The sequence below is a fragment of the Spea bombifrons genome, chromosome 6 (assembly GCF_027358695.1).
Source record: "Spea bombifrons isolate aSpeBom1 chromosome 6, aSpeBom1.2.pri, whole genome shotgun sequence".
NCBI classification, from domain to species: Eukaryota; Metazoa; Chordata; class Amphibia; order Anura; family Pelobatidae; genus Spea; species Spea bombifrons.
Window position 1 is genome coordinate 12,192,561 of NC_071092.1, and position 25,346 is coordinate 12,217,906.

Below are 25,346 nucleotides of genomic sequence, written 5' to 3' on the forward strand. Positions count from 1 at the left end.
TACATAAAGGAGTTTTCTTTACCTAACACAATGATGAATGTTGACTCATTCATTAACAGTGCATTCACTAAATATACAAATGAGGATAGCACCACATTTCTGATGATCACTTACCTGGCAGATTCAAATTATTTGGATTTGCGGAATGCAGAAGATGACTTGTTTTCATATTAAAGTTGATAAAATGTTATATTAATTTTGATCAATTTCAACCAATATTAGAAGGTAGTCTAATGGAGCAAGTGTGAAAAATGCTTTAACACAACTTATTTTGGAAATGGAAGCCCTTATTGATATAATTCTAACTTACACCAGTCCTTTAAATAAAATAACCAAATTAATTAGGAAACAAAGTATAGTCTCTTAAAGTCTTAATCGTTGCATCATCATTAGTTAAATGTGTAACATTGTCAATAAAAAAAAGATCATATGAGAGGCGTACCTAGAGCATTTGGTACTGAGAGCAGATGCTAGAGCCCCCACTCCCATTTTAAAATTTAAAAACACACACACTCTCACTTACGACAGAAGAAGAAGAGCCAAGAAAAGAAGTGGGGCTGTGGTAACGGAGACAGGGACCCGGAAACACTGAGCAGAGAAGGTAGGGAGACATTAAGAGAGAGGGATTTTCCCGGAGACTTGGGTCCTCTGTGTGCCAGTGTAGCAACCCCCTAATAAGTGATACCCGGGGTGGAAAGGCCCCTAAGTATGCCACTTGATCATATGATCTTTGAATAGAGGTAGAATTAACATATTTTATAAGACATAACTTTACTTTCACATGTTGGCAGGGATGGTTCCCATCCTTTGTGATCACATCGACTCCTTTCTGATCCTATTAATTTGGTGCCAGGTGGACAAGAAAATTGAGCAATATCACCAAAATTATAACTCCTTTTCTGAGATTTCAATTGCCAGTTTTGGACTGTACATCTAGTTACTTAGGAAAAAAACACATAATCAATAATTAAAAACATTGCTTTTTTTCATTGGCAAAATTATTTATTTTCTGTCACTCTAAGTTTGTCATTACCGGTAGTTTTTAATATATTACAATGTTTCTAATGCAGTTACTGAATCTTGTGGTTAAAAGCAAACTTTTAAGTAAGGCTAGAAGCAGAAGAGCTTAGTTTATTTGACTGGGAGACACTGCTTTATAAAAGAACACAAAAAGAAAACATTCACTGGGGATAGGGATAAAAACAATTATTACTAGACTTGTGCATTCATATTTGGGCGAACATGAAAACAAACACGAAGGCCGAATACCGAACATGGTGGCCGTAAAACGTATACGAAGACGAAGACACACAACACGAAAAAATCTTCATGTTCGCCTTCGTGTACTAATCTCCCTGGTCCCTTCCCCATCTAGCCTACCTTATCTATGCAGCATCACGTTGATGCCAGAGGAGGCCCCTGCAGGCGACCAATAGGCTCACTCGCATGGCCCTTTAACTCCTGACGGTGCAACTTTGCCTGGGGAGACCATGGTCTCCCGTTCCAAGAGTTAAAGGTCCGTACAGACCATTAACTCTTGGAGCGGGGGGACCAGTGGTCTCTCCCGGCCAAGTTGCGGCACCAGGATTTTTAAAGTCTGTATGAGCGACTATTGGTCACCAGCAGGGGGCTCGTTTGCCATCAACCAATGAAGTACAGGTGTACTTCATTAGTTGATGGCAGAGGAGGCCCCTGCAGGCAACCAATAGAGTTGCTCGTACAGACATTTCAAATCCTGGCACCAATGCTGCTGCGTAGTGCATACTGCGTTAACCCCGTATTAACATGAAGAATGTACACAAATATATTCGCCCTAACCGAACACAAGAATGGGCGACTATTCGTGGTATACAAAGATTATTTCCCCCAACGAACACGAAGACGAACACGAAGAGTCAGCGCCCACTGACGTCAGCGGGACCGCCCGCTGACATCAGTGTGCAGTCCTGGCCTCAACAGTGTCAAGAAAAAAGTTCATGTGGTCAATCATTCTAGTGTTAGAATTAACGTAAAATTAGATAAATCTGAATTTTATGTATCATTAATGTTCTTAAGTAGAATATAACTTTACCTTCACACGTTGGCAGCGATGGTCCCCATCCATAATGAAAACACTGACTCTTGTCTGATCCTATGATTTTGTAGCCACGTGGACAAGAAAACTGTACAACATCTCCATATTTATATTGCCTTTTCTCAGATATCAACTGACTGTTTTGTACTGTACATGTGATTTCTGTTGGAAAACATAATAAATAATTAAAAACAGTGTTTTTATTAATGTGCACCACGTTATTTTTTTGTGGGGTGCCATTCTAAGCTATTCAATGATGTAAATTGTGACCAGCTTTTACTAAATTACGAGAGTAATTGCTTAGCATTGTGGATGTTTGGTTGAGACATAAAGTGTAAAAATTCAGGTTAGTTTGCCAGTTTTGTATATTCGCTAAACTCAAGCTTGGTAATTTAATTTGAGGATACACGGAAATAGTAGATATGTCAAGGATAAAATTATGGAATGAAAAGGTCCTCGAGTATGACTTACATATATTATGCTATGAAATTATATATATATATATATATATATATATATATATATATATATATATATACTTTCACCCTCACTGGTGCTTATAAATTTCAGGATAATGTAAAAAAAAGCCATTATCTAGCACAATGTACAAAATAATTTGTAATTGTTTGTGGATGATATGTAAACTTTAAATATAGTTTCATGTGCTTCAAAATAGGAGGCCAAGCTTAGAATTCCCCAGAGGTGCAAAAATTTTGCTATTACTAGTTGACAGATGTATTTTCTAAATATTTTTAGATATATAGCATTATTATTTAATTTATTATACTTGCCTAAACCTCATGGCTTCTCACTAATTTTTAATGCAAGCCTTATATTTTATTTCGAAATAAATTGTTTTTAAATGGATTTCACTATGAAATGTCCTTTTGCTTTTTATTATATGGCTACATCTTGTTGATTTATAGACTTGGAGTCCTACCTTTAGGAACTAGATTCAAATGCTACTTATCACATTAGTAAAAATTTGGCTTTCACTTTGTTGAACTTGAATACTGTATATTACATAAAGCACTATTGTGTATTTTATTTTTCTTTCCTTACATATACACTCCAGTGCAAGAGGAACAACACTCTCTGGATGGTTAAAGATATTTATTACTTAAGTATGTTTACTTGTTTTCACATATTCACAATAAAGGTGCTCAAGTTCTAATTGGTTTTGCCCAGCCTTCCATGGTGAACAATGTGTTTCAACATCCAGCCCTTATAGAGTTAATAGCATAAAATAAACCTACCAATGCATTCTGGAATTACTGACCAGCCCCTGTAAAGACATTGAGCATTTTCAATGATTTTTCTGGTTTTAATCATAAATCCTTCATTACATTCAAAACGGATATACTCTCCAACATCAAATACACTTTTATTCGGGCTGTATTTTCCATTAAGTAATTGTCTCATTTCACAGGTCTCTGTAGAAATGGAAAGCAATAACAACAACATTACGTTATGCATTACCTCCCTCTCAGTCCCAAATAAAAAACATCAAATATACCGAGTGGCAGCTAAGTGAGGAGCTAAGCATGCTTTTTTAACAGCAACAAATTAACAGATATAGGAAAGGCTGAACTTGATGGACGCATGCCTTTTTTCAGCCTATATAACTATGTAACTATGGAACAGCTCCTGTATGGTCAGAGGTCAGCTTCAGTAGTGAAGACTGGGGACAAGATAGCTGGCAATTCTGCAAACATTTATTTTATGTAAAGTTTTCTTATTTTTTTTTGCTAAAAGTAAAACAAAAGGTGTAATGCCACTTCAATGTTTTTATCATAAGCAATAAATATTAAATTACTCACTGGAACATTTTGCTTGAGTAAACCTCCCATTAGGAAGACATTCTTTTTCTCCATTTTCTCTACCATTTGGAGTTGAATAGCCATTGTAACAAGTGAATTTCACTTTGTCACCACTCAGATAAATGCGTTCAGGATTCTCAAGATATGCATTTTCAACTGAAGCTTCCTGATGACTACAGGTTTCTAATGAAAAAAATAAAGTAAAAATTTGCTCACCAAAAATATTTTATTCATGTTTACTTGGAGTACGTTTACACAATCTCAGTTTACTACAAGTCAGTATTTTTTTTGTGTTCAACTTAAAAATAAAAATAAATAAAACACTTACTTTACGTACAAGCTATAGCTCTAGAGTATAAGATGCAGTAAGATCAGTAGCTTAATGCTGCAATTAAAATCAATGGGAGCACTTTCTGGGCAGGAACTCTCCCTGAGCAAGCTAATTAGCAGTGGCATTGCTAAAAACACATAGCATTGTGCCCCCCATGTGCTCCCCCAACTGATGTTGGGGGAGCACATGGCGATTGCCCACTGGCGATTGCCCACTGGCCCCACTAGGAGCAGGACTGGTTGGGGAGATCATAACTAACCGACCCAAAATAAAGGGAGTGCGAGGTCTGTTTAGACCTCTGTCTCCCTGCTCCCTCACAAAACACACCAGCTAATAATGCTGAGCGAATCGATATAACGACATATGCCGGTGCTCAGCGCTGAAGCCAGGAGCTTCAAGATGGAGTGGTGAAAGATAGGTCTGTATGAACAGACCTCGTGCTCACACCCCAGAACTTCAAAAAGGTAAGTGAAGGAGAGAGATAGTTATAGAAAGAAGGGAGGTAAAGTGAAATCGGAGAAGACATAAAGAGAATGGAAGAGTTGAAATAATAAAAATAAAAAGATAATGAGAAAGAGGTATCAAAAAAAAGTGAAAAGTTAAAAAACAAAAGGGGAGGTAGGAAGAAAAAGGGAAAAAGAAAATAAATAAGAAGGAGCTATCAATAGCAGGAGAGCTTAAGAGAAAGAGGAGAGGAGATCTGCAGAAAGGGGAGAGATAGGGGAAAAAAGGTGAGGTAAAGAAAAAAAGGAGGAGAGATAAAAAGAAAGGGGAGAAAAGGGAGAAGTACAGAGAAAATGAGAGAGAAAAGGAGGAGAGATAAAGCAAAAGGCTGGGAAGTTAAGGAGAACGAATAAACATAAAAAACATTAATCAGGGGCATTACCAGAGCATTAAATTCCAGCACATAACTAGTTAATATGATGCATTACAAAAAACAATCAATACAAAAACAGTAATGTTTGCATTTATATACTGCGACAGGCCTCCCTTTTCCTTGGGATTTTTGTCAAGGATCTTGGTTGTTACCACAGTCTTCTAGGGTAAATGAAGCCCAGGATACATCCAGCTCAGTTTCAATGTTTATTTTACAGGAAGAAACAGCAGCAGTTATAAGCAGCACAGGATAACAGTCTTTGCTTGTTCACTGACTTAGTACAAAACAGCTCCAAACATTCACCTTCCAACAAGTCACAAGTTTCCATCAAAATGGCTTTTCAGAGAGAAACCACTCCTCAGTTCCTCAGCTCTCCCAGCTGGAATAACAATGGCCTTCCCCTCTGAATCAGGCTCAGTTCCTTTTACCCTTTGCCTGCTAATTAATCAACCACAGGTGAGCTGCTACTTAGTCCATACCTGTGGAGCTCCTGTCCAGAATGCAGACTCTGGACAGCAATTAGTGCTGTTGGAGCACTGGCCCACCCTGCTCTTCCAGATGCTCCGCCCCAGGGACCCTTACCATGTTTTGCAAACTGCCAGTAATGCAGTTTGTAGTCAAACAACATCTTTCCCTGGGACTTTAATTTTACACATAAGGACACACAAAATTAGCCAGAGTAGGGCGTATATACCGCCCATCCACTACTGTACCGGCCTTTCTGTCACATATCCTCCCCCCCAGCTCATTCCTACAGGGGTGAGCGACCATGGATATCAAGGAGAGTACCCTGGAGAGCCCGTCCGCATTTCCTTGTTTAAGACCTGCTCTGTGTTGCACAGAAAAATTGAAGGGTTGTAAACTGAGGAACCACCTGGTTACCCTTGCATTTGTTTCTTTATTTTGAGACATCCATGTTAGAGGAGCATGGTCGGTAATTAATCTAAAGTTCCTCCCCAGAAGATAGTACCTAAGAACCTCTAAAGCCCACTTAATCGCCAGACACTCCTTCTCTACTATGGAGTAATTCTTTTCTTGTGGGTTTAGTTTTCTGCTCAAATAAAAAACAGGATGTTCTTCACCTTGGTACTCTTGGGAAAGGACAGCCCCCAAGCCAACATCAAAAGCATCAGTTTGTACCATAAATTCTCTAGAAAAGTCTGGAGTTACCAAGACCGGCTGAGCACAGAGAGCTCCTTTTAAAGTATGAAAAGCTTGATCAGCTTCTGGAGACCACTTAACAGAAACCGGGGATCTTGCTTTTGTAAGGTCAGTTAAAGGGGCTGCAATAGTAGCAAAATCACGAATGAACCTTCTATAATAACTAGTTAACCCTAAAAATGCCCTCACTTGCTTTTTTGTGAGTGGTCGAGGCCAGTTTTGTATAGATTCCACTTTTGCCAACTGTAAGCCCAAGTACTTTGCCTCTTCAAGGCCAATAGTGCACTTGGCAGGATTGGCAGTTAAGCCAGCAGAGCGAATAGAATTAAGTACAGCTTGAACTTTAGGGAGATGAGATTCCCAGTCTGTACTATGGATAACAACATCATCGAGGTATGCTGCAGCATAACGGACGTGAGGCCTTAGAATCTTATCCATCATCCTCTGAAAAGTGGCAGGGGCTCCATGTAACCCAAATGGTAATACAGTATATTGAAAAAGACCATTTGGTGTTGAAAAAGCAGTTTTTTCCTTTGCCTGTTCAGTGAGTGGGACCTGCCAGTATCCTTTTGTTAAATCTAGGGTCGTCAGGTAACGAGCCTTCCCCAGCCTTTCTATCAATTCATCAACGCGAGGCATCGGATATGTGTCAAATTGAAATGCAATTTAACTTACGATAATCATTACAGAATCTTATAGTGCCGTCAGGTTTTGGAACCAGCACAATAGGACTGTTCCATTGACTATGGGATTCTTCAATTACCCCCAGCTTTAACATTTTTTACACCTCCAAGGTTATAGCTTTCCTCTGAGCTTCGGGAATTCTGTATGGTTTTAAGTTTACCTTTTTCCCGGGTTCTGTTATTACATTATGTTTGATGATACTAGTTCTTCCTGGGACTGCAGAGAAAATGTCCTTGTTTCTCCTGACAAAATCTCTGACTTCTTGTTTCTGATGCCCTGAGAGTGTTTCTGGAAGATTTACCTCAGGATCAGGGATGGGAGGCTCTGGGGGCTTCAAAGCGGTTAAGACTTCCCTATCTTTCCAAGGTTTTAACAAATTGATATGATAGAGCTGCTCAGGTTTTCTCCTACCTGGCTGCCTTACTTTATAGTTAACCTCTCCCACCTTTTCAATGATCTCATAGGGGCCATGCCAAGTTGCAAGAAACTTATTCTCCACTGTAGGGACCAACACTAGTACTCTGTCCCCAGGTTGGAATACCCTGATCCTAGAATTACGATTATAGCAATTTTTCTGTGCTTCCTGAGCTTTCTGCATATGTTCTCTGACTACAGGCATGACGGCTGCCATTCGGTCCTGCATCTGTGCTATATGCTCAATCACACTTCGGTAAGGTGTGGTTTCCTGCTCCCATGTCTCTTTAGCTATATACTTTGCAGACATATTACGTAGGGGAACTGCTTCCGGATAACGAGTTGCATAGTCCATAACAACCAAAATATATTGGTGTCCCCTAGCTGATTTTACCAATGGCCCCACTAAGTCCATAGCAATCCTTTCAAAGGGTATGTCAATTATAGGTAGAGGTATCAGTGGGTACGAAAAGCCTTGAAAAGGGCTCTGAGTTGGCACTCAGGACAAGAGGAACAATAGTTTGTTACTGCAGCAAATACCCCAGGCCAGTAAAATTGTCTAAGAATTCTCTCTCGTCTTTTTTCTACTCCCAGGTGTCCACCCAAAATGTGGCTATGTCCGAGACTAAGTACAATTTTTCGGAAAGCCTGGGGAACCAATAACTGTTTAGTGGTATCTACACCCTTTCTTTCTACTCTATATATCAGATCATTGATTACTTCAAAGTAGGGATTGGGCAATCTGTTTTCTGGCTGATTAACAACTCCATTTGTGACTTGAATATTATTTCTAGCAGCAACTAATGTAGGATCTTCCCATTGAGCACATTTAAAGTTAACCGGACTGACCCCTAACTCTGGGAAATCATCCTCCTTCTCTGTGCTAGTACCAGCCTCCTCTCTGTTTCCAACAGTATTATCCCCTACTAACACAGGTAAAGGGTGGAAAGCTTTACATTTATTTTGTCTCATGTCATCCAGATCGTCTTCCAAATCAACATCAGAAAAGGGAAACACAGACCCTTCACCAGTTTGACTGCTTCCTAATGAGGTATGGCCTGTTTTCTGTGGATCCCCACAGCTGGAGAAAGTTGGGGAAGTCTCGTCCAATCACCACATCATGTGCTAAACTGGGCATTACACCTACTCTATATTTTATATTACCATACTCAGTTTCAATTTGTACCTCAGCAGTGGGATATTCTCGCTTGTCACCGTGTACACAGATAATTCCCATTTTATGTACATGATCTGTTTCTACCTCAGGTATTATCGACTCGGCTACTAAAGTGACCATGCTCCCTGAATCTAGCAGTGCTCTAGACATTTTCCCATTTACATTCACATAACACCAATGAGAATTATCATTATTAGCAGAACCAACACATTGATAAAGAGAACATGGATTTCCCCCTGTATTGCATTCCATACGTTCGTCGTTGAGTGGGCAGTCCTTGGCTGTATGACCAACCTCGTTACATTTATAACATTTGATAACATAGTCATATCCCCAAATAGTTCTTTTCCCAGGTTTGTTATGTCTGAATGCGGCTCTGACTCCTGGAATAGCGTCTCTGGTGTCTTGTGCATATACCTGCCGTTCTTCAGTACCCCTTAAATCATGAACAGTCTTACCAGCTTTCCCAGGATCTTGGATCTTCTGATTGCGGGATTGCTCAGTTGAAACAGGACGTGCAAGTTCTCCTGCAGCTACATACCTCTCCACCAAAGCAATTAATTGGTCTGCTGTCTGAGGGTCACTTTGACTAACCCATCTACGCAGAGTGGGAGGCAAGCCCCGCAAAAAAACGGTCCATTACTAAGAGTTCCACAATGTGACTAGCTGAGTTGACCTCCGGCTGTAACCACTTCCTAGCCAGATGTATTAGGTCAAACATTTGGGATCTTGCAGCTTTGTCAGAGGAATATGACCATGAATGGAACCTTTGTGCACGTACTGCTGAGGTTACTCCAAGCCTTGCCAGGATTTCATCCTTCAACTTGCTGTAGTCACTGGCCTGTGCTGGCTCCAAGTCATAGTAGGCCTTCTGGGGTTCTCCACTCAGGAACGGTGCCAGTATACTTGCCCACTCAGCTGCCGGCCATCCTTCTCTCGCTGCTGTGCGTTCAAAAGCCAGAAGATATGCCTCAGTGTCATCTACTGCAGTCATCTTTTGAAGATAGTGACTTGCCCGAATCACCTTGGGTCCTTGATAGGTCCCTTCAGAGTCCCAGTTCAGCTTTTCAGACAAAGCGTGAATCTCCTGCTGTAGCGCATGGGTAGCAGTTTGCTGTTCCTCACGGGTCATTCTGAATGCCTCAGCTTGTGTCATAACAATATGCTGTACCAAGGTATCAGTGCTTTCCTTCTGTGCTTTGGCCATTATCATAGCATTCTCTGCTTGAGCCAGCACCAGCTGCTGTAGGGCTGCACTATTTTCTGCAGCTCTCCTATTAGCTTCCTGCTGTGCAGAAGTAGACTGGATCAGTGCTTTAATAACTTCCTCCATGGTGAGCTGTAAATGGCTTCTACCCACAGACTTACGTGGATGCCCGCATTCTCCACCATATGCGACAGGCCTCCCTTTTCCTTGGGATTTTTGTCAAGGATCTTGGTTGTTACCACAGTCTTCTAGGGTAAATGAAGCCCAGGATACATCCAGCTCAGTTTCAATGTTTATTTTACAGGAAGAAACAGCAGCAGTTATAAGCAGCACAGGATAACAGTCTTTGCTTGAGCACTGACTTAGTACAAAACAGCTCCAAACATTCACCTTCCAACAAGTCACAAGTTTCCATCAAAATGGCTTTTCAGAGAGAAACCACTCCTCAGTTCCTCAGCTCTCCCAGCTGGAATAACAATGGCCTTCCCCTCTGAATCAGGCTCAGTTCCTTTTACCCTCTGCCTGCTAATTAATCAACCACAGGTGAGCTGCTACTTAGTCCATACCTGTGGAGCTCCTGTCCAGATGGCAGACTCTGGATTGGATCAATACAGCAATTAGTGCTGTTGGAGCACTGGCCCACCCTGCTCTTCCAGATGCTCCGCCCCAGGGACCCTTACCATGTTTTGCAAACTGCCAGTAATGCAGTTTGTAGTCAAACAACATCTTTCCCTGGGACTTTAATTTTACACATAAGGACACACAAAATTAGCCAGAGTAGGGCGTATATACCGCCCATCCACTACTGTACCGGCCTTTCTGTCACAATACATACACTGTCCATATACACATGCCTTCCCATACAGACACATATACACTGCCCATACACACACCTATATGCACACATATATACATTGCGCATACACGTCTGCTCATACACACACATATGCACTGCCCATACACATAAATATACACTGTCCATACATATTTTATATATACATAGTCGTGTGTAAAAGAAAGTACACTTTCTAGCGTTTTACATATCAGAACATAATAACAATCATCTGTTTCTTAGCAGGTCTAAAAATTACATACACATTACAGCACATTACATATTACAGTGTGTCATGATTTATTTAGCCAAAATAAAGCCAAAATGGAGAAGCCATTTATGAAAAACTAAGTAGACCCTTACTGCTTCTATAGGAATTAAGATGCTATGTAGCAGTCAGGTGCAGCTCATCAAATGCCCTTGATTAATTCATCAGCAGCAAATCTGACCACCTCTATAAAAGTCAAAGTTTTAGCAGTTTGCTGGTCTGGAGCATTCAGGTATGTGTTAACACAATGCCAAGTAAGAAAGACATCAGCAATGATCTTAGAGAAGCAAACAATTTAAAGTCCATCATTGTACAGTGAGAAAGATTATTTAAAAGTGCAAAACATTCAAGACAGTTGCCAGTGGACATGCATACTTTATAAGGAATTGTTTTTTTATATTATTGTGTATTTACATTGGGCTTACAACAATTAGTCTCTAAAATGGTATAAACTTGTTTATAGCACTTACTTAGACACCTTGGTGGGGGATTCCAACCATTTTCAGAACAAAGAGATCTGCCATAATCATCTTTGGATGGTGGCAAATATCCGCTGTTACAATAATAGACGATGTAATTACCCAGTGATTTTGGAACCCAATTGTAATAAAGATGTCCATTTTCAATGTTGGGCTTGTTACATTTTTTACCTGAAAAAAACACAATAAAATCCAAGTTCAAAATATTTTTAAATGAAAGGATGTTATAAACCTTTTAATCCCTGCAGGCTGTTGATGCTGAACACCAGGATATGATGTCATATCCCAATGCTCAACATTGAAGCTGTGTACACTGGGATGGAGCACTGAAACAGAGGTCTGTAGGGACAGACCTTGCACTACCACCATAGAACTTCAGAAAGGTAACAGGTAAGGAGAGAGGGGAAAGAAAGATAATGTCATAGTAACACCCTGAGGGTGAGGACACATGTGGGTAGGTTTGAGGTTGGGAGGGGGCACAGAAGGATTCTCGGGTAACTCCTTGCCTGCCTGGTCCCCTCTTCTGTCTAAGTCACCCTGTGCTCATTGGGGGGCACAGGGTGACGAGAAAACCCTGTCTGGTCTGTCCTAACCAGACTCCCATAGACTAGCTGGCTATGAGTGCCCTATATGGCCAGAAACGCTCCATGCGCCTGACCCGGACCTAGCCACAAATTCATGGAACTGTACAGTGGCTAGGAACCACGGGGATGCCCGCCGACAATTGGAACTGCATCGCACTTTTGAGGTTACACTACGCTCGCAGTGAGCAACACTTGGAGGTGGTTACAGAGAGGGAGCTCATTTGGGAACCTTGGCTTTATTACCCATCTTTAGGACTGGGGGGACATCGGCCCAAGTGGCTTTTTGGAACATAACATCCTCGGACCCTAAATTCTGCATTGGTACCCCAGGATTGATGCTGCTCCCTCTGGATTACCCTGAAATAGTGACTTTTTGTCTGGTGAGCATTGCTGGCCATAGAACTGGTATGGAGAGGCTGGGCTGTCTGGTAGTTGTATGTATAAATATCTGTGCTTTTCCAAATAAACTCAGTTCCTGTTTTACCTCAATATGAGTTCTAACTTGTTATTGGGGTAAGTCTCGGTGCTGTCCTTGTCAGGACAGTAAAGCACTGTTTTGCAATACTACAGTGCCAATGAGTTGTTCCTGAGTTGTTTTTTCTTTCTAAGTATTTGTTGGGTATGCTCTGAATTCTTTCTTTGTTTTGTGTATTTTAGGTCATTATTATTCTAGTAGCAATCTGGGAATCTGATTATGTGTGCCTTTTATGCTTTTTACGTTGTGAGCTCTCCTTTCTGTACGTGAATTAATTATTGAGCTTGCCGTCCCTGGATAATCTCTTAAAATACCTGCCTCTTTTTACAGAATGTCAGTAATGTGATTAAATGTAAAAAGGATCTCCCCATAGACTATCTGTCTTTTTTAATTTATGCTGTCTTCTTTTACAAGGAATCTAGGAATTACATTTAGTTTAAGATTGGAGGATCGGGTAGAGGACATCACTGGAAGCTCAGCCATTATTAGCAGAAGTTCCGCCAGGTTATGTCCACGGAGATGCGGATAAAGATTGAAGTTCTCAGGGAGAAGATAAGTGATAGAAGGCTGAAGAAAAATATGTGGAAATGGCCGGCAGAAAAGGTAGGGAAACATTTAGAGAGAAACTGAACAAGAGGGAGTGAGAATGAATATGGGCACCAGACAACAAATCCTGTTCCTGAATTAAAAGTGCCCCCAAATTTGCGGCCAAACTGAATGGGCGGGGAACGTAATATGTTGGTTCAAAAACGAATGGGCCCAAAACAAACTGAAACATTTGTCCGAATCCTTTTTGGCCCATTGGCCCATTGGCTACTGCTTATAGGTGTCTTTTTATATTTGAGTTTGCAGTAAAGCAGTTACCTAGTTTTCCTTAACTATTTATGCAGTTCTTTTGGTGTACCTCGAGGTTTTAATCACTTCTGGCTTTTTAGTAACCTGTTTTTATGTTTTTTTTCCAAGTGACTTGCAGTAGGGGCTCACTTGGTATGCTGTTATTCCACTCCTCAGTCCGCTGTACCCTGTACGGTCCTTAGGGTTATGAGTACACATTCAGACTTAGCATGATATAACATTAAGCATAACTGTGAAGTTAAAATGTAATGCTGTAAATTGTAGGGAATATAATTTACTCCAATCCCCCAAAATGTACAGATGTTACTCAGATAAATGTAAGCATCAAATTTAGAAAAATGTACTAATTAGCATTTTGATAGGACTAGTATGCTTTTTTTCTATTAATATAGAATGTTAAAAGGGTCTTGCTGGAAAAAGTAGAGCGAAATAAAAGTATAATACTCAACATGAAGGTATGTAGGGAAAATCCTAACGTTCTTACATTACAGTTTAGAGAATGCTTTTGTACACTAATATCCAGAAACTATCCACTAATGGTGGTAGCACTTTTTTCTTAATTATGCCCCTCTTATTGCTACATGTTTGACTTTGCAAGGTGAGTGAGCATGGCCTACCATTACTTGATAATGTTTATATAGCAAGGATGTCTGTACTTTGAAGGATCTCTACTCTTTGAATACAAATATAGCCACCAGAGGAAAATGATCCCTGTTGATGACATTATAACTAGACTTGTGCATTCGTCTTCGGGCGAACATGAAAACGAGCACGAAGAGGCCGTTTTTTTGTTCGTTCCGAAGGAACGTAGAACAGAATACAGTGCCGGCAAACCGTAGGCGAAGACGAAGACTCACAATCACGAAGAATCGAAGATTCTTCGTGATCGTCTTCGTTTTTGCCGCGCAACCGCCAAAATTTCAAACAGGAGTGAGCTGATCCTCGTCTGTCCAATCAGCTCACTCTTGTGACGTAACGCTAAGGGTCTCGTCCAATGCCTGTGCTGCTGTTTTTTGAATTCTGAAGGCGCCTTTATAAGACCAGAGCTTGCCTGAGAGATCCATTCATTTTTCGCTGTGACTGCTTTGGCAACACTGCTGTGCTGCATCCGAGCGTTACAGAGAGAGATTGTTCTGTTCTGTGTGAGACTGGTAAGCCTTAGCCTGCCATTTCTCACTGTGTACTTCATCCTCACTTCAGTGCTACTTAATTAATATATTTAATAATAATAATTTGATTAATTTAATTTTTTTAAAATTAATTTGTCATCAACTTTAGTGTAAGTGCTGTTGAGTTGACAGTGCACCCAGTGCCTCAGTGGCACTGGGGTGCCCTTGCCCTGGGCTGGCACTAGTGCCTATTGCCTGTCCTGCTTAAATAAATTAAATAGAATTTATAAATTACAATTTAATAGAATCTATAATTTAATAGTTCATTATAATATTATATATATATATATATTTGTCAGTCATATATATATATATACTATAGTATACTAGTGTAGAGTGTACTGTAGACATTCATCTACTAGTGTCTAATTTAAAATCAGTAATATTAATTAATATAATTAATAATTGAATTCATTATAAAATATATATATTTGTCAGTTATAGTTAGTAATAGTATACTAGTGTAGAGTGTACTGTAGACATTCAGAACATCTACTAGTGTCTAATCTAAAATCAGTAATATCAATAATTCTCTAATTCTTTCTTATCTTAATAGTTAATTAAATTAGCTATAAATAAAAGTAATAATATTAATTAATTACTACTAGCGTATAGTTCAGCTAATCTTATTAGTACTGGTGCTGCAGCTCTATAGTTTGTGCTTTGTTTTAGCAACAGTAAGAGACCAAGTCAATTTTTCTTAATTAATCTTTCATTTTATTTCATTTGTTTTGCTCACCTCAGTCCATCAGTGAAGTGAACTTGTTGGGCTAGTGAGTGCAGCCGCATAAGTGCTGTGTTTTTTTTTGATCAGCAAGCAGTGACGTTAACTGTTTTGCAAAGATTTTCTCATTTATTTTACATTTTATTTCAATTTTATTAAAAGTACCCTTAGTGTTTTGCTCACCTCAGTCCATCAGTGAAGTGAACTTGTTGGGCTAGTGAGTGCAGCAAGCAGTGAAGATAACTGTTTTGCTGTGACATTTTATTTTATTTCTAATTCTTTTCAAGAAAAATTGACTGTGACGAGCTGTACTAAGCAAAGCTTCAAGCTACTAGCTGTAGTACTAAAATAATTCTAATCTTCTTTAATCTTAATCTATAATATATTATAAATAATAATATTCTAATTCATAATCTATAATATAAGTAATTCTAATTCTAAATTCTAATTCATAATCTATATTCTTCTATCTATAATACATAATATATAAGTAAATTAGTTCTAATCTATTAATATTATATAACTTAATATTAATTAATAAATCATATACTGAATCTGATTTAACCTCACTTTAGCTTAGTGGGTTTGAGAGCGTCTGCCTAGAGGTAGACTTATAGTAAGGAAATATAGCTTTAGGCTAGCATAGTAGTAGGCTAAGCTCTTAGGCCCGTGTAAATTCAAATTAAAAATAAAATACTGCTAGTTATTAAATAGTTAATCTTGAGTTAATAATTTAAATAACTTTAGGATTTTGGCAGATTGCACACAGCACAGTGCAGTAGTGCATAGTTTTACTTTTTAAGCAGTAGCACTGAAGAGAACTTCCTCTAATTTTTTTGTCTTTAATTCGTTTTTCCTTTTTTTTATTTTTATTTTTTTATTTTTTTTTTATAGTTTTTTAAACACTACACTACACTACACTACACTACACTACACTACACACACAACACAAAATTTGAAATGGATCCTCCTTTTGGGACTAAGGAGGGACAAGCTCCATCTACCACCACCAGCACCACCACCAGCACCACCACCAGCACCACCACCAGTTCTAAGATGCAGCCTTTGCGTCAGTCTAGTCGGCCAAGTAGGCCAAGCTCTCGCTTATCATTTGGGGAAGCATTGCTTGAAGGATCATCAAGTAAAGGAAAGGCACCAAAAGCAGGCAGTAGTAGTGCGGCTAGGCCCACAAGCTCTATGGTTTTTTACGGAAAGCCTAAAGCACCAGAAGCACGTTCAAAGTTAAAGGGTAGCACAAGTAGTACCAGCCCAGTGACTAAAAAGAAGTGCCTTTTGCCCCAAGCAGCATCTTCCCCATCCACCAGCAGCATGCAAGGTACCAAGCAGAGCCAAATTAGCAGCAAGACTCAGAGGGGTCCCAAACCAAAGCGATCTCATTCCTTTGTAGGGAAAACCACCACCACCACCCCCACCTCTACCGCCTCTACCACCACTAGTGCTGCGCCTACTGTTCCCACTGGTACCGCCACGCCATGTCCTCCTAGTACCTCTAGCAAGCCACCAAGTCCTTACAAAATTTTTGTAAAGACAGTTAGAGAGAGGGCTACACATAGTGGAACTCCACCTAGCGAGGTAGCAGAGGAGCCTGAGACTGAGAGGCCAAGTGCAGAGTCTATTCTTCCTGCTCGCACTACTACTAGTCACGAGTCTCACGACGATATCAGTCTTAGCTCCAGCCTAGCAGGAATTCCATTCGATCTGGCTAATGAAGAGCTAGACTATGAGCCAGAGGAAGTAGAGGAGATGAGTGGTCAGGAATCAGATTCCTCAGGGAGCAGTGTCCAAATGACTAGTGCACAATTTTCCCCTGAGCCTCCACCTTCTCCGCTACGATCATCACCATCACCACCACCAGCAGCAGCAGCAAAACCTAGCAAATCTAAAGCAATTAGCAGTCCCACTATGGCCAGTACTGTTACCACCAGTCCCACCACCACTAGTTCTGCCTCTGTTCATCCACCCCGAGCAGTAAGAGCAGCACCCAAGGCACACTCCAAGGCTATGCGCGCCCCAATTTGGGAGCACTTTGAAAATGTTGAAGAAGGGCGCTATGGAAAGTGCAAACATTGTGGGAAGCTAATAAGCAGAGGGAAAGTGTCTGGCCATTTTACCAGTGCTAGCATGAAGCATCACCTCAGCACTCAACACAACGCTGTGCTATTGGGGAAAGATGCAGAGGTAAAACTTAGTGCAGGCAGCATAGCTGGTGGCCGTGGAAAAACCCCAACAGCTTCTTCTTCTGAGCCAATAGCAGCAGCAGCAGCAGCAGCAGCAGCAACTAGTGCTGGCAGCCAGAGACCAAGGCAGGTTGGAGCACTGCATGCCCAGCCCACCCTGGAAGAATTTGGGGCATTCCACTCCAAGAGAACGATGCCCAAACAGCAGGCCAATAAAGTAACGCGACTTATTGGTCAGTTCATTGCTGTTGGAGGGGCATCCTTCTCCATGATTGAAGGGGAGCCTTTCAAACAATTGATGGCGGCTGTGGCTCCACAATACACAGTTCCGTCACGTTCCACTTTCAGCAGGAACATTGTCCCCTCGCTGTATCGGTCCTGTGTTGCAGCAGTGAAAGAGGAGCTTTCCAAGGCTGCTGGTCAGTGTGTTCATTTCACTACAGATTTGTGGAGTGCACCTAGCGCCCAGCATGCCTTTCTTTCTTTGACAGCACACTGGTGGCAGCCCGGTGTGTCTAAGGAAGTTGCTGCAGCAGGCTACCGATCATTCCTTCTCCATGCAGAAGTGATGGATGAAAAGCACACTTCCCAAAATATTCTGCATGCGATTAGGAAAATGTTTAGCCTTTGGGTGGGAGCAGAGGCGGGCACCAATGTTGAAGTTGGTTTTGTGGTAACTGACGGAGGTGCCAATATGGTGAAAGCGCTGCGAGATGGTCATATTGTTGGTGTGCGCTGTGCAGCCCACATCATCCATCTTGTAGTGAAGGCAGCAATGTCAGAAGGAACTAATGTGGCAGCAGTAGTTCTGTCCCGCTGCAGAAAGATCGCTGGGCACTTTCACCATAGTGTTAAGGCTAGCCAACTTTTGAGGGAAGAGCAAGAGAGGTCAGGTCTTCCCGTACACTGCCTACGTCAGGATGTCAGTACACGGTGGAACTCCACGTTAGACATGCTAGAGAGGATTTTGGAGCAGCAGAGGGCAATCCATAATCTTGCCTCAGAGCACAATATAGGGATTACCTCTCCATTGAATAGGGAGGATTGGACAGTGATCGCCCAGCTAGTGGCAGTCCTTAAACCATTCAGGGATGCCACAGAAAATTTAAGCTCAAACACTGCCAGTCTGGCCCAGGTAATCCCAGTGTTCTCCCATCTAGGCAGCAAGATGGATGTGTTCCTTGGAAACCGTGAGGCTGTTCAAGGTGGCACTCTACATCCTGACGTAGCAGCCATAGTCAGGAAGCTGAAGGATCTGCTAAAAGTACACCTTCGCAAGCGAATGGAAGAGAGTCCCGAAATGATGCTAGCGTGCCTTTGTGATCCAAGAATTAAGGGAAAGCTAGCTTTGAAATTCAATGTTCTCAGTAGCTACCGGGAGCAATTGGTCAACAAGGTGCGTGACTGGCAGCGTAAAATGGGAATGCTGTCCGAGGAGGGTGAGGTGCAGGAGGAGGAAGAGATGATGTGGTCTGCTACCCCTAGCAGCAGCATCAGCAGCAGTGCCACAAGCAGCACAACACAGCTGAGTGGAGCAGCTGCGTTTTGGGAAGAGGCACTTGGCAGTATAGTTGGACCATCTGACAGAGCTAGCAGCAGAAAGGAGAGTAGTGCTGCTGAAATGGTCAAACTTTACCTCTGTGAAGTTCCTTCTGCTCCTAATGTTGATCCTCTTAGCTACTGGGATGAAAAGAAGAGTGTGTGGCCTGCACTCTCATGGGTTGCGCAGCAGCTTCTATCATGTCCGCCAACCACTGTTCAAAGTGAGCGCGTGTTTTCTATGACTGGAAACATACTGAGTCCACAGCGCTCACGCATGGCACCTCATCTCATGGAGCAGATTGCCTTTCTTAAATTCAATCTGCCCAAATTGGGTTACCCAGCTCTTAGCTTGGAAAGTTAAATTTTTTCTCTCTAATGTTTAAGGTAGTTTCTCCCCCTGGTTGCACTTGCTGCGGTGTGGCAATGCCTGCTACCTCCGCTGGTGTAGCCAATTTACGCTAGGGCCTAGTGTCTGAGCTCTGTAAGTCCGCTCCCAAACGCCTAGGACTGACAGTCTTTGGATGCTTTGCCCTGGGGTGAAACAGGTGAGTGGGTCGTCAATTGCCCACTCATTCACCTTTTTCCGTTTCCAACGCTGCTGCTGGTGGTGGTGCCAGTATCTTTTGCCAGTTCGCTTCCTGGCTGAAATCATGCCTCAGATGTCCCTAATGGAAAGGGTAGTTTCTCCCCCCTGGTTGCACTTGCTGCGGTGTGGCAACGCCTGCTACCTCCGCCGGTGTAGCTAGCTTATGCTAGGGCCTTGTGTCTGAGTTCTGTAGGTCTGCTCCCAAACGCCAAGGACTGACAGTGCTTGGATGCTTTGCCCTGGGGTGAAACAGGTGAGCGGGTCGTCAATTGCCCACTCATTCGCCTTTCCCAATTCTGCTGCTGCTGGTGGTGGTGCCAGTGTCTCTCTTCAATGCCAGTTCGCTTCCTGGCTAGTGTCATGCCTCGAATGTCCCTGATGGTGAGGGTAGTTTCTCCCCCCTGGTTGCACTTGCTGCGGTGTGGCAACGCCTGCTACCTCCGCCAATGTAGCCAGCTTACGCTAGGGCCTTGTGTCTGAGCTCTGGAAGTCCGCTCCCAAACGCCAAGGACTGACAGTGTTTGGATGCTTTGCCCTGGGGTGAAACAGGTGAGCGGGTCGTCAATTGCCCACTCATTCGCCTTTCCCAATTCTGCTGCTGCTGGTGGTGGTGCCAGTGTCTCTCTTCAATGCCAGTTCGCTTCCTGGCTAGTGTCATGCCTCGAATGTCCCTGATGGTGAGGGTAGTTTCTCCCCCCTGGTTGCACTTGCTGCGGTGTGGCAACGCCTGCTACCTCCGCCAATGTAGCCAGCTTACGCTAGGGCCTTGTGTCTGAGCTCTGGAAGTCCGCTCCCAAACGCCAAGGACTGACAGTGTTTGGATGCTTTGCCCTGGGGTGAAACAGGTGAGCGGGTCGTCAATTGCCCACTCATTCGCCTTTTCCAATTCTGCTGCTGCTGGTGGTGGTGCCAGTGTCTCTCTTCAATGCCAGTTCGCTTCCTGGCTAGTGTCATGCCTCGAATGTCCCTGATGGTGAGGGTAGTTTCTCCCCCCTGGTTGCACTTGCTGCGGTGTGGCAACGCCTGCTACCTCCGCCAATGTAGCCAGCTTACGCTAGGGCCTTGTGTCTGAGTTCTGGAAGTCCGCTCCCAAACGCCAAGGACTGACAGTCTTTGGATGCTTTGCCCTGGGGTGAAACAGGTGAGCGGGTCGTCAATTGCCCACTCATTCGCCTTTTCCAATGCTGCTGCTGGTGGTGGTGCCAGTGTCTCTTCTCTGCCAGTTCGCTTCCTGGCTAGTGTCATGCCTCAAATGTCCCTTATGGTAAGGGCAGTTTCTCCCCCCTGGTTGCACTTGCTGCGGTGTGGCAACGCCTGCTACCTCCGCCAATGTAGCCAGCTTACGCTAGGGCCTTGTGTCTGAGTTCTGGAAGTCCGCTCCCAAACGCCAAGGACTGACAGTCTTTGGATGCTTTGCCCTGGGGTGAAACAGGTGAGCGGGTCGTCAATTGCCCACTCATTCGCCTTTTCCAATGCTGCTGCTGGTGGTGGTGCCAGTGTCTCTTCTCTGCCAGTTCGCTTCCTGGCTAGTGTCATGCCTCAAATGTCCCTTATGGTAAGGGCAGTTTCTCCCCCCTGGTTGCACTTGCTGCGGTGTGGCAACGCCTGCTACCTCCGCCAATGTAGCCAGCTTACGCTAGGGCCTTGTGTCTGAGTTCTGGAAGTCCGCTCCCAAACGCCAAGGACTGACAGTCTTTGGATGCTTTGCCCTGGGGTGAAACAGGTGAGCGGGTCGTCAATTGCCCACTCATTTGCCTTTTCCAATGCTGCTGCTGCTGCTGCTGCTGCTGCTGCTGCTGGTGGTGCCAGCATCTCTTCTCTGCCAGTTCGCTTCCTGGCTAGTGTCATGCCTCGAATGTCCCTGATGGTGAGGGTAGTTTCTCCCCCCTGGTTGCACTTGCTGCGGTGTGGCAACGCCTGCTACCTCCGCCAATGTAGCCAGCTTACGCTAGGGCCTTGTGTCTGAGCTCTGGAAGTCCGCTCCCAAACGCCAAGGACTGACAGTCTTTGGATGCTTTGCCCTGGGGTGAAACAGGTGAGCGGGTTGTCAATTGCCCACTCATTTGCCTTTTCCAATGCTGCTGCTGCTGCTGCTGCTGCTGCTGGTGGTGCCAGCATCTCTTCTCTGCCAGTTCGCTTCCTGGCTAGTGTCATGCCTTAATTGTCCCTTATGGTAAGGGCAGTTTCTCCCCCCTGGCTGCCTCTGTTTGCGGTGTGGCAACGCCTGCTACCTCCGCCGGAGTGGCCAGCTTACGCTAGGGCCTTGTGTCTGAGCTCTGGAAGTCCGCTCCCAAACGCCAAGGACTGACAGTGTTTGGATGCTTTGCCCTGGGGTGAAACAGGTGAGTGGGTCGCCAATTGCCCACTCATTCGCCTTTTCAATGCTGCTGCTGGTGGTGGTGCCAGCATCTCTTCTCTGCCAGTTCGCTTCCTGGCTAGAGTCATGCCCAAAATGTCCCTAGTGGTAAGGGCAGTTTCTCCCCTCTGGCTGCGTCTGTCTGCGGTGTGGCAACGCCTGCTACCTCCGCCGGAGTGGCCAGCTTACGCTAGGGCCTAGTGTCTGAGCTCTGGAAGTCTGCTGCCAAACGTCTAAGACTGACAGTGTTTGGGTGCTTTGCCCTGGGGTGAAACAGGTGAGTGGGTCGCCAATTGCCCACTCATTCGCCTTTCCCAATTCTGCTGCTGCTGCTGCTGCTGGTGGTGGTGCCAGTGTCTCTTCGATGCCAGTTCGCTTCCTGGCTAGTGTCATGAATCAAATGTCCCTAATGGTAAGGGCAGTTTCTCCCCCCTGGCTGCCTCTGTCTGCGGTGTGGCAACGCCTGCTACCTCCGCCGGAGTGGCCAGCTTACGCTAGGGCCTAGTGTCTGAGCTCTGGAAGTCTGCTGCCAAACGTCTAAGACTGACAGTGTTTGGGTGCTTTGCCCTGGGGTGAAACAGGTGAGTGGGTCGCCAATTGCCCACTCATTCGCCTTTCCCAATTCTGCTGCTGCTGCTGCTGCTGGTGGTGGTGCCAGTGTCTCTTCGATGCCAGTTCGCTTCCTGGCTAGTGTCATGAATCAAATGTCCCTAATGGTAAGGGCAGTTTCTCCCCCCTGGCTGCCTCTGTCTGCGGTGTGGCAACGCCTGCTACCTCCGCCGGAGTGGCCAGCTTACGCTAGGGCCTAGTGTCTGAGCTCTGGAAGTCTGCTGCCAAACGTCTAAGACTGACAGTGTTTGGGTGCTTTGCCCTGGGGTGAAACAGGTGAGTGGGTCGCCAATTGCCCACTCATTCGCCTTTCCCAATTCTGCTGCTGCTGCTGCTGCTGGTGGTGGTGCCAGTGTCTCTTCGATGCCAGTTCGCTTCCTGGCTAGTGTCATGAATCAAATGTCCCTAATGGTAAGGGCAGTTTCTCCCCCCTGGCTGCCTCTGTCTGCGGTGTGGCAACGCCTGCTACCTCCGCCGGAGTGGCCAGCTTACGCTAGGGCCTTGTGTCTGAGCTCTGGAAGTCTGCTGCCAAACGTTTAAGACTGACAGTGTTTGGGTGCTTTGCCCTGGGGTGAAACAGGTGAGTGGGTCGCCAATTGCCCACTCATTCGCCTTTTCAGTTTTCAATGCTGCTGCTGGTGGTGGTGCCAGCATCTCTTCTCTGCCAGTTCGCTTCCTGGCTAGAGTCATGCCCAAAATGTCCCTAATGGTAAGGGCAGTTTCTCCCCCCTGGCTGCCTCTGTTTGCGGTGTGGCAACGCCTGCTACCTCCGCCGGAGTGGCCAGCTTACGCTAGGGCCTTGTGTCTGAGCTCTGGAAGTCTGCTGCCAAACGTCTAAGACTGACAGTGTTTGGGTGCTTTGCCCTGGGGTGAAACAGGTGAGTGGGTCGCCAATTGCCCACTCATTCGCCTTTCCCATTTTTCAATGCTGCTGCTGGTGGTGGTGCCAGCATCTCTTCTCTGCCAGTTCGCTTCCTGGCTAGAGTCATGGCCAAAATGTCCCTAATGGTAAGGGCAGTTTCTCCCCCCTGGCTGCCTCTGTTTGCGGTGTGGCAACGCCTGCTACCTCCGCCGGAGTGGCCAGCTTACGCTAGGGCCTTGTGTCTGAGCTCTGGAAGTCTGCTGCCAAACGTCTAAGACTGACAGTGTTTGGGTGCTTTGCCCTGGGGTGAAACAGGTGAGTGGGTCGCCAATTGCCCACTCATTCGCCTTTCCCATTTTTCAATGCTGCTGCTGGTGGTGGTGCCAGCATCTCTTCTCTGCCAGTTCGCTTCCTGGCTAGAGTCATGCCCAAAATGTCCCTAATGGTAAGGGCAGTTTCTCCCCCCTGGCTGCCTCTGTTTGCGGTGTGGCAACGCCTGCTACCTCCGCCGGAGTGGCCAGCTTACGCTAGGGCCTTGTGTCTGAGCTCTGGAAGTCTGCTGCCAAACGTCTAAGACTGACAGTGTTTGGGTGCTTTGCCCTGGGGTGAAACAGGTGAGTGGGTCGCCAATTGCCCACTCATTCGCCTTTCCCATTTTTCAATGCTGCTGCTGGTGGTGGTGCCAGCATCTCTTCTCTGCCAGTTCGCTTCCTGGCTAGAGTCATGCCCAAAATGTCCCTAATGGTAAGGGCAGTTTCTCCCCCCTGGCTGCCTCTGTTTGCGGTGTGGCAACGCCTGCTACCTCCGCCGGAGTGGCCAGCTTACGCTAGGGCCTTGTGTCTGAGCTCTGGAAGTCTGCTGCCAAACGTCTAAGACTGACAGTGTTTGGGTGCTTTGCCCTGGGGTGAAACAGGTGAGTGGGTCGCCAATTGCCCACTCATTCGCCTTTCCCATTTTTCAATGCTGCTGCTGGTGGTGGTGCCAGCATCTCTTCTCTGCCAGTTCGCTTCCTGGCTAGAGTCATGGCCAAAATGTCCCTAATGGTAAGGGCAGTTTCTCCCCCCTGGCTGCCTCTGTTTGCGGTGTGGCAACGCCTGCTACCTCCGCCGGAGTGGCCAGCTTACGCTAGGGCCTTGTGTCTGAGCTCTGGAAGTCTGCTGCCAAACGTCTAAGACTGACAGTGTTTGGGTGCTTTGCCCTGGGGTGAAACAGGTGAGCGGGTCGCCAATTGCCCACTCATTTGCCTTTCCCATTTCCTTTTCCATTTCATTATTTTCCTTCTGATACACAACCAACCAAACATAACACACACAATAACACATATAACACATATAACACACAGTGACATCACACATAACACACATACACACACACTTACAATGCACAAAACACAAGGACCTTTTCCTTGTTATTTGCCCTGGCCTTCACTCACTAATAGCATTACATTAACACTATAACTCACACTTCACCCTATAACATTTTTCCATCCACATACCTGCCAACAGACCCAACTTTTTCAGGGACAGTCCTGCTTTTTTCCAGTCCTGTCCCATCTAATTTAGCTAAACTAGGTATGCAAAATGCAAATACACATAGGTAGGTATAGCTCGGTAGGTAACGCTACTATAAACATTTAATAAATATAATCAAGTACTAAATAATAAATCTAACTTTAAAATACATTTAAATAAACCCCTATTTTTTTTTAAAAAAAAACATTAAAATTAAATTATTATTATTTAGACATAATCCATCTTTAACCAAACCAGTGCACTGCTACTAATCTTAAACATAACCGTACATTAACCCTAAGCTATTTTTTAGTTCTTGTCCAACATTTTTCCATCAGCATACCTGCCAACACACCCAAGATTTTGGTGGACAGTCCTGCTATTTTCCAGTCCTGTCCAATAAGTAAGTTGGGTTGTTGCAAAGTATGCCATTGTAAATAGGTAGCAAATGTTAGGCATGTAAAGTGGTCCAAAATCAATTTAAAAATGTAAAATATTCCCTATTCTTTTATTAAACATCTATGGACAGTACACCTCGGTATGTGTGTGCA

General features: G+C 44.1%; 1 protein-coding gene across 5 annotated transcripts in view; it reads right to left on the minus strand.

The window, feature by feature from the left end:
- The window catches only part of LOC128500160 (coagulation factor XIII B chain-like), a 169,962-nt gene that overhangs the window by 131,891 nt on the left and 12,725 nt on the right, over positions 1-25,346 (minus strand). Inside the window, exons 8-12 of one of the 5 annotated variants that reach the window (XM_053469201.1) lie at positions 11,316-11,495; positions 3,895-4,077; positions 3,331-3,507; positions 2,072-2,236; positions 776-940 (exon numbers count right to left, since the gene is read on the minus strand). The exons of 3 other annotated variants lie outside the window; for them this stretch is intronic. In XM_053469201.1, the coding sequence (XP_053325176.1) occupies positions 776-940; positions 2,072-2,236; positions 3,331-3,507; positions 3,895-4,077; positions 11,316-11,495 (870 nt within the window). The remainder of the gene's footprint in view (positions 1-775; positions 941-2,071; positions 2,237-3,330; positions 3,508-3,894; positions 4,078-11,315; positions 11,496-25,346) is intronic. One more of the 5 variants, XM_053469205.1, reaches the window with a different exon arrangement.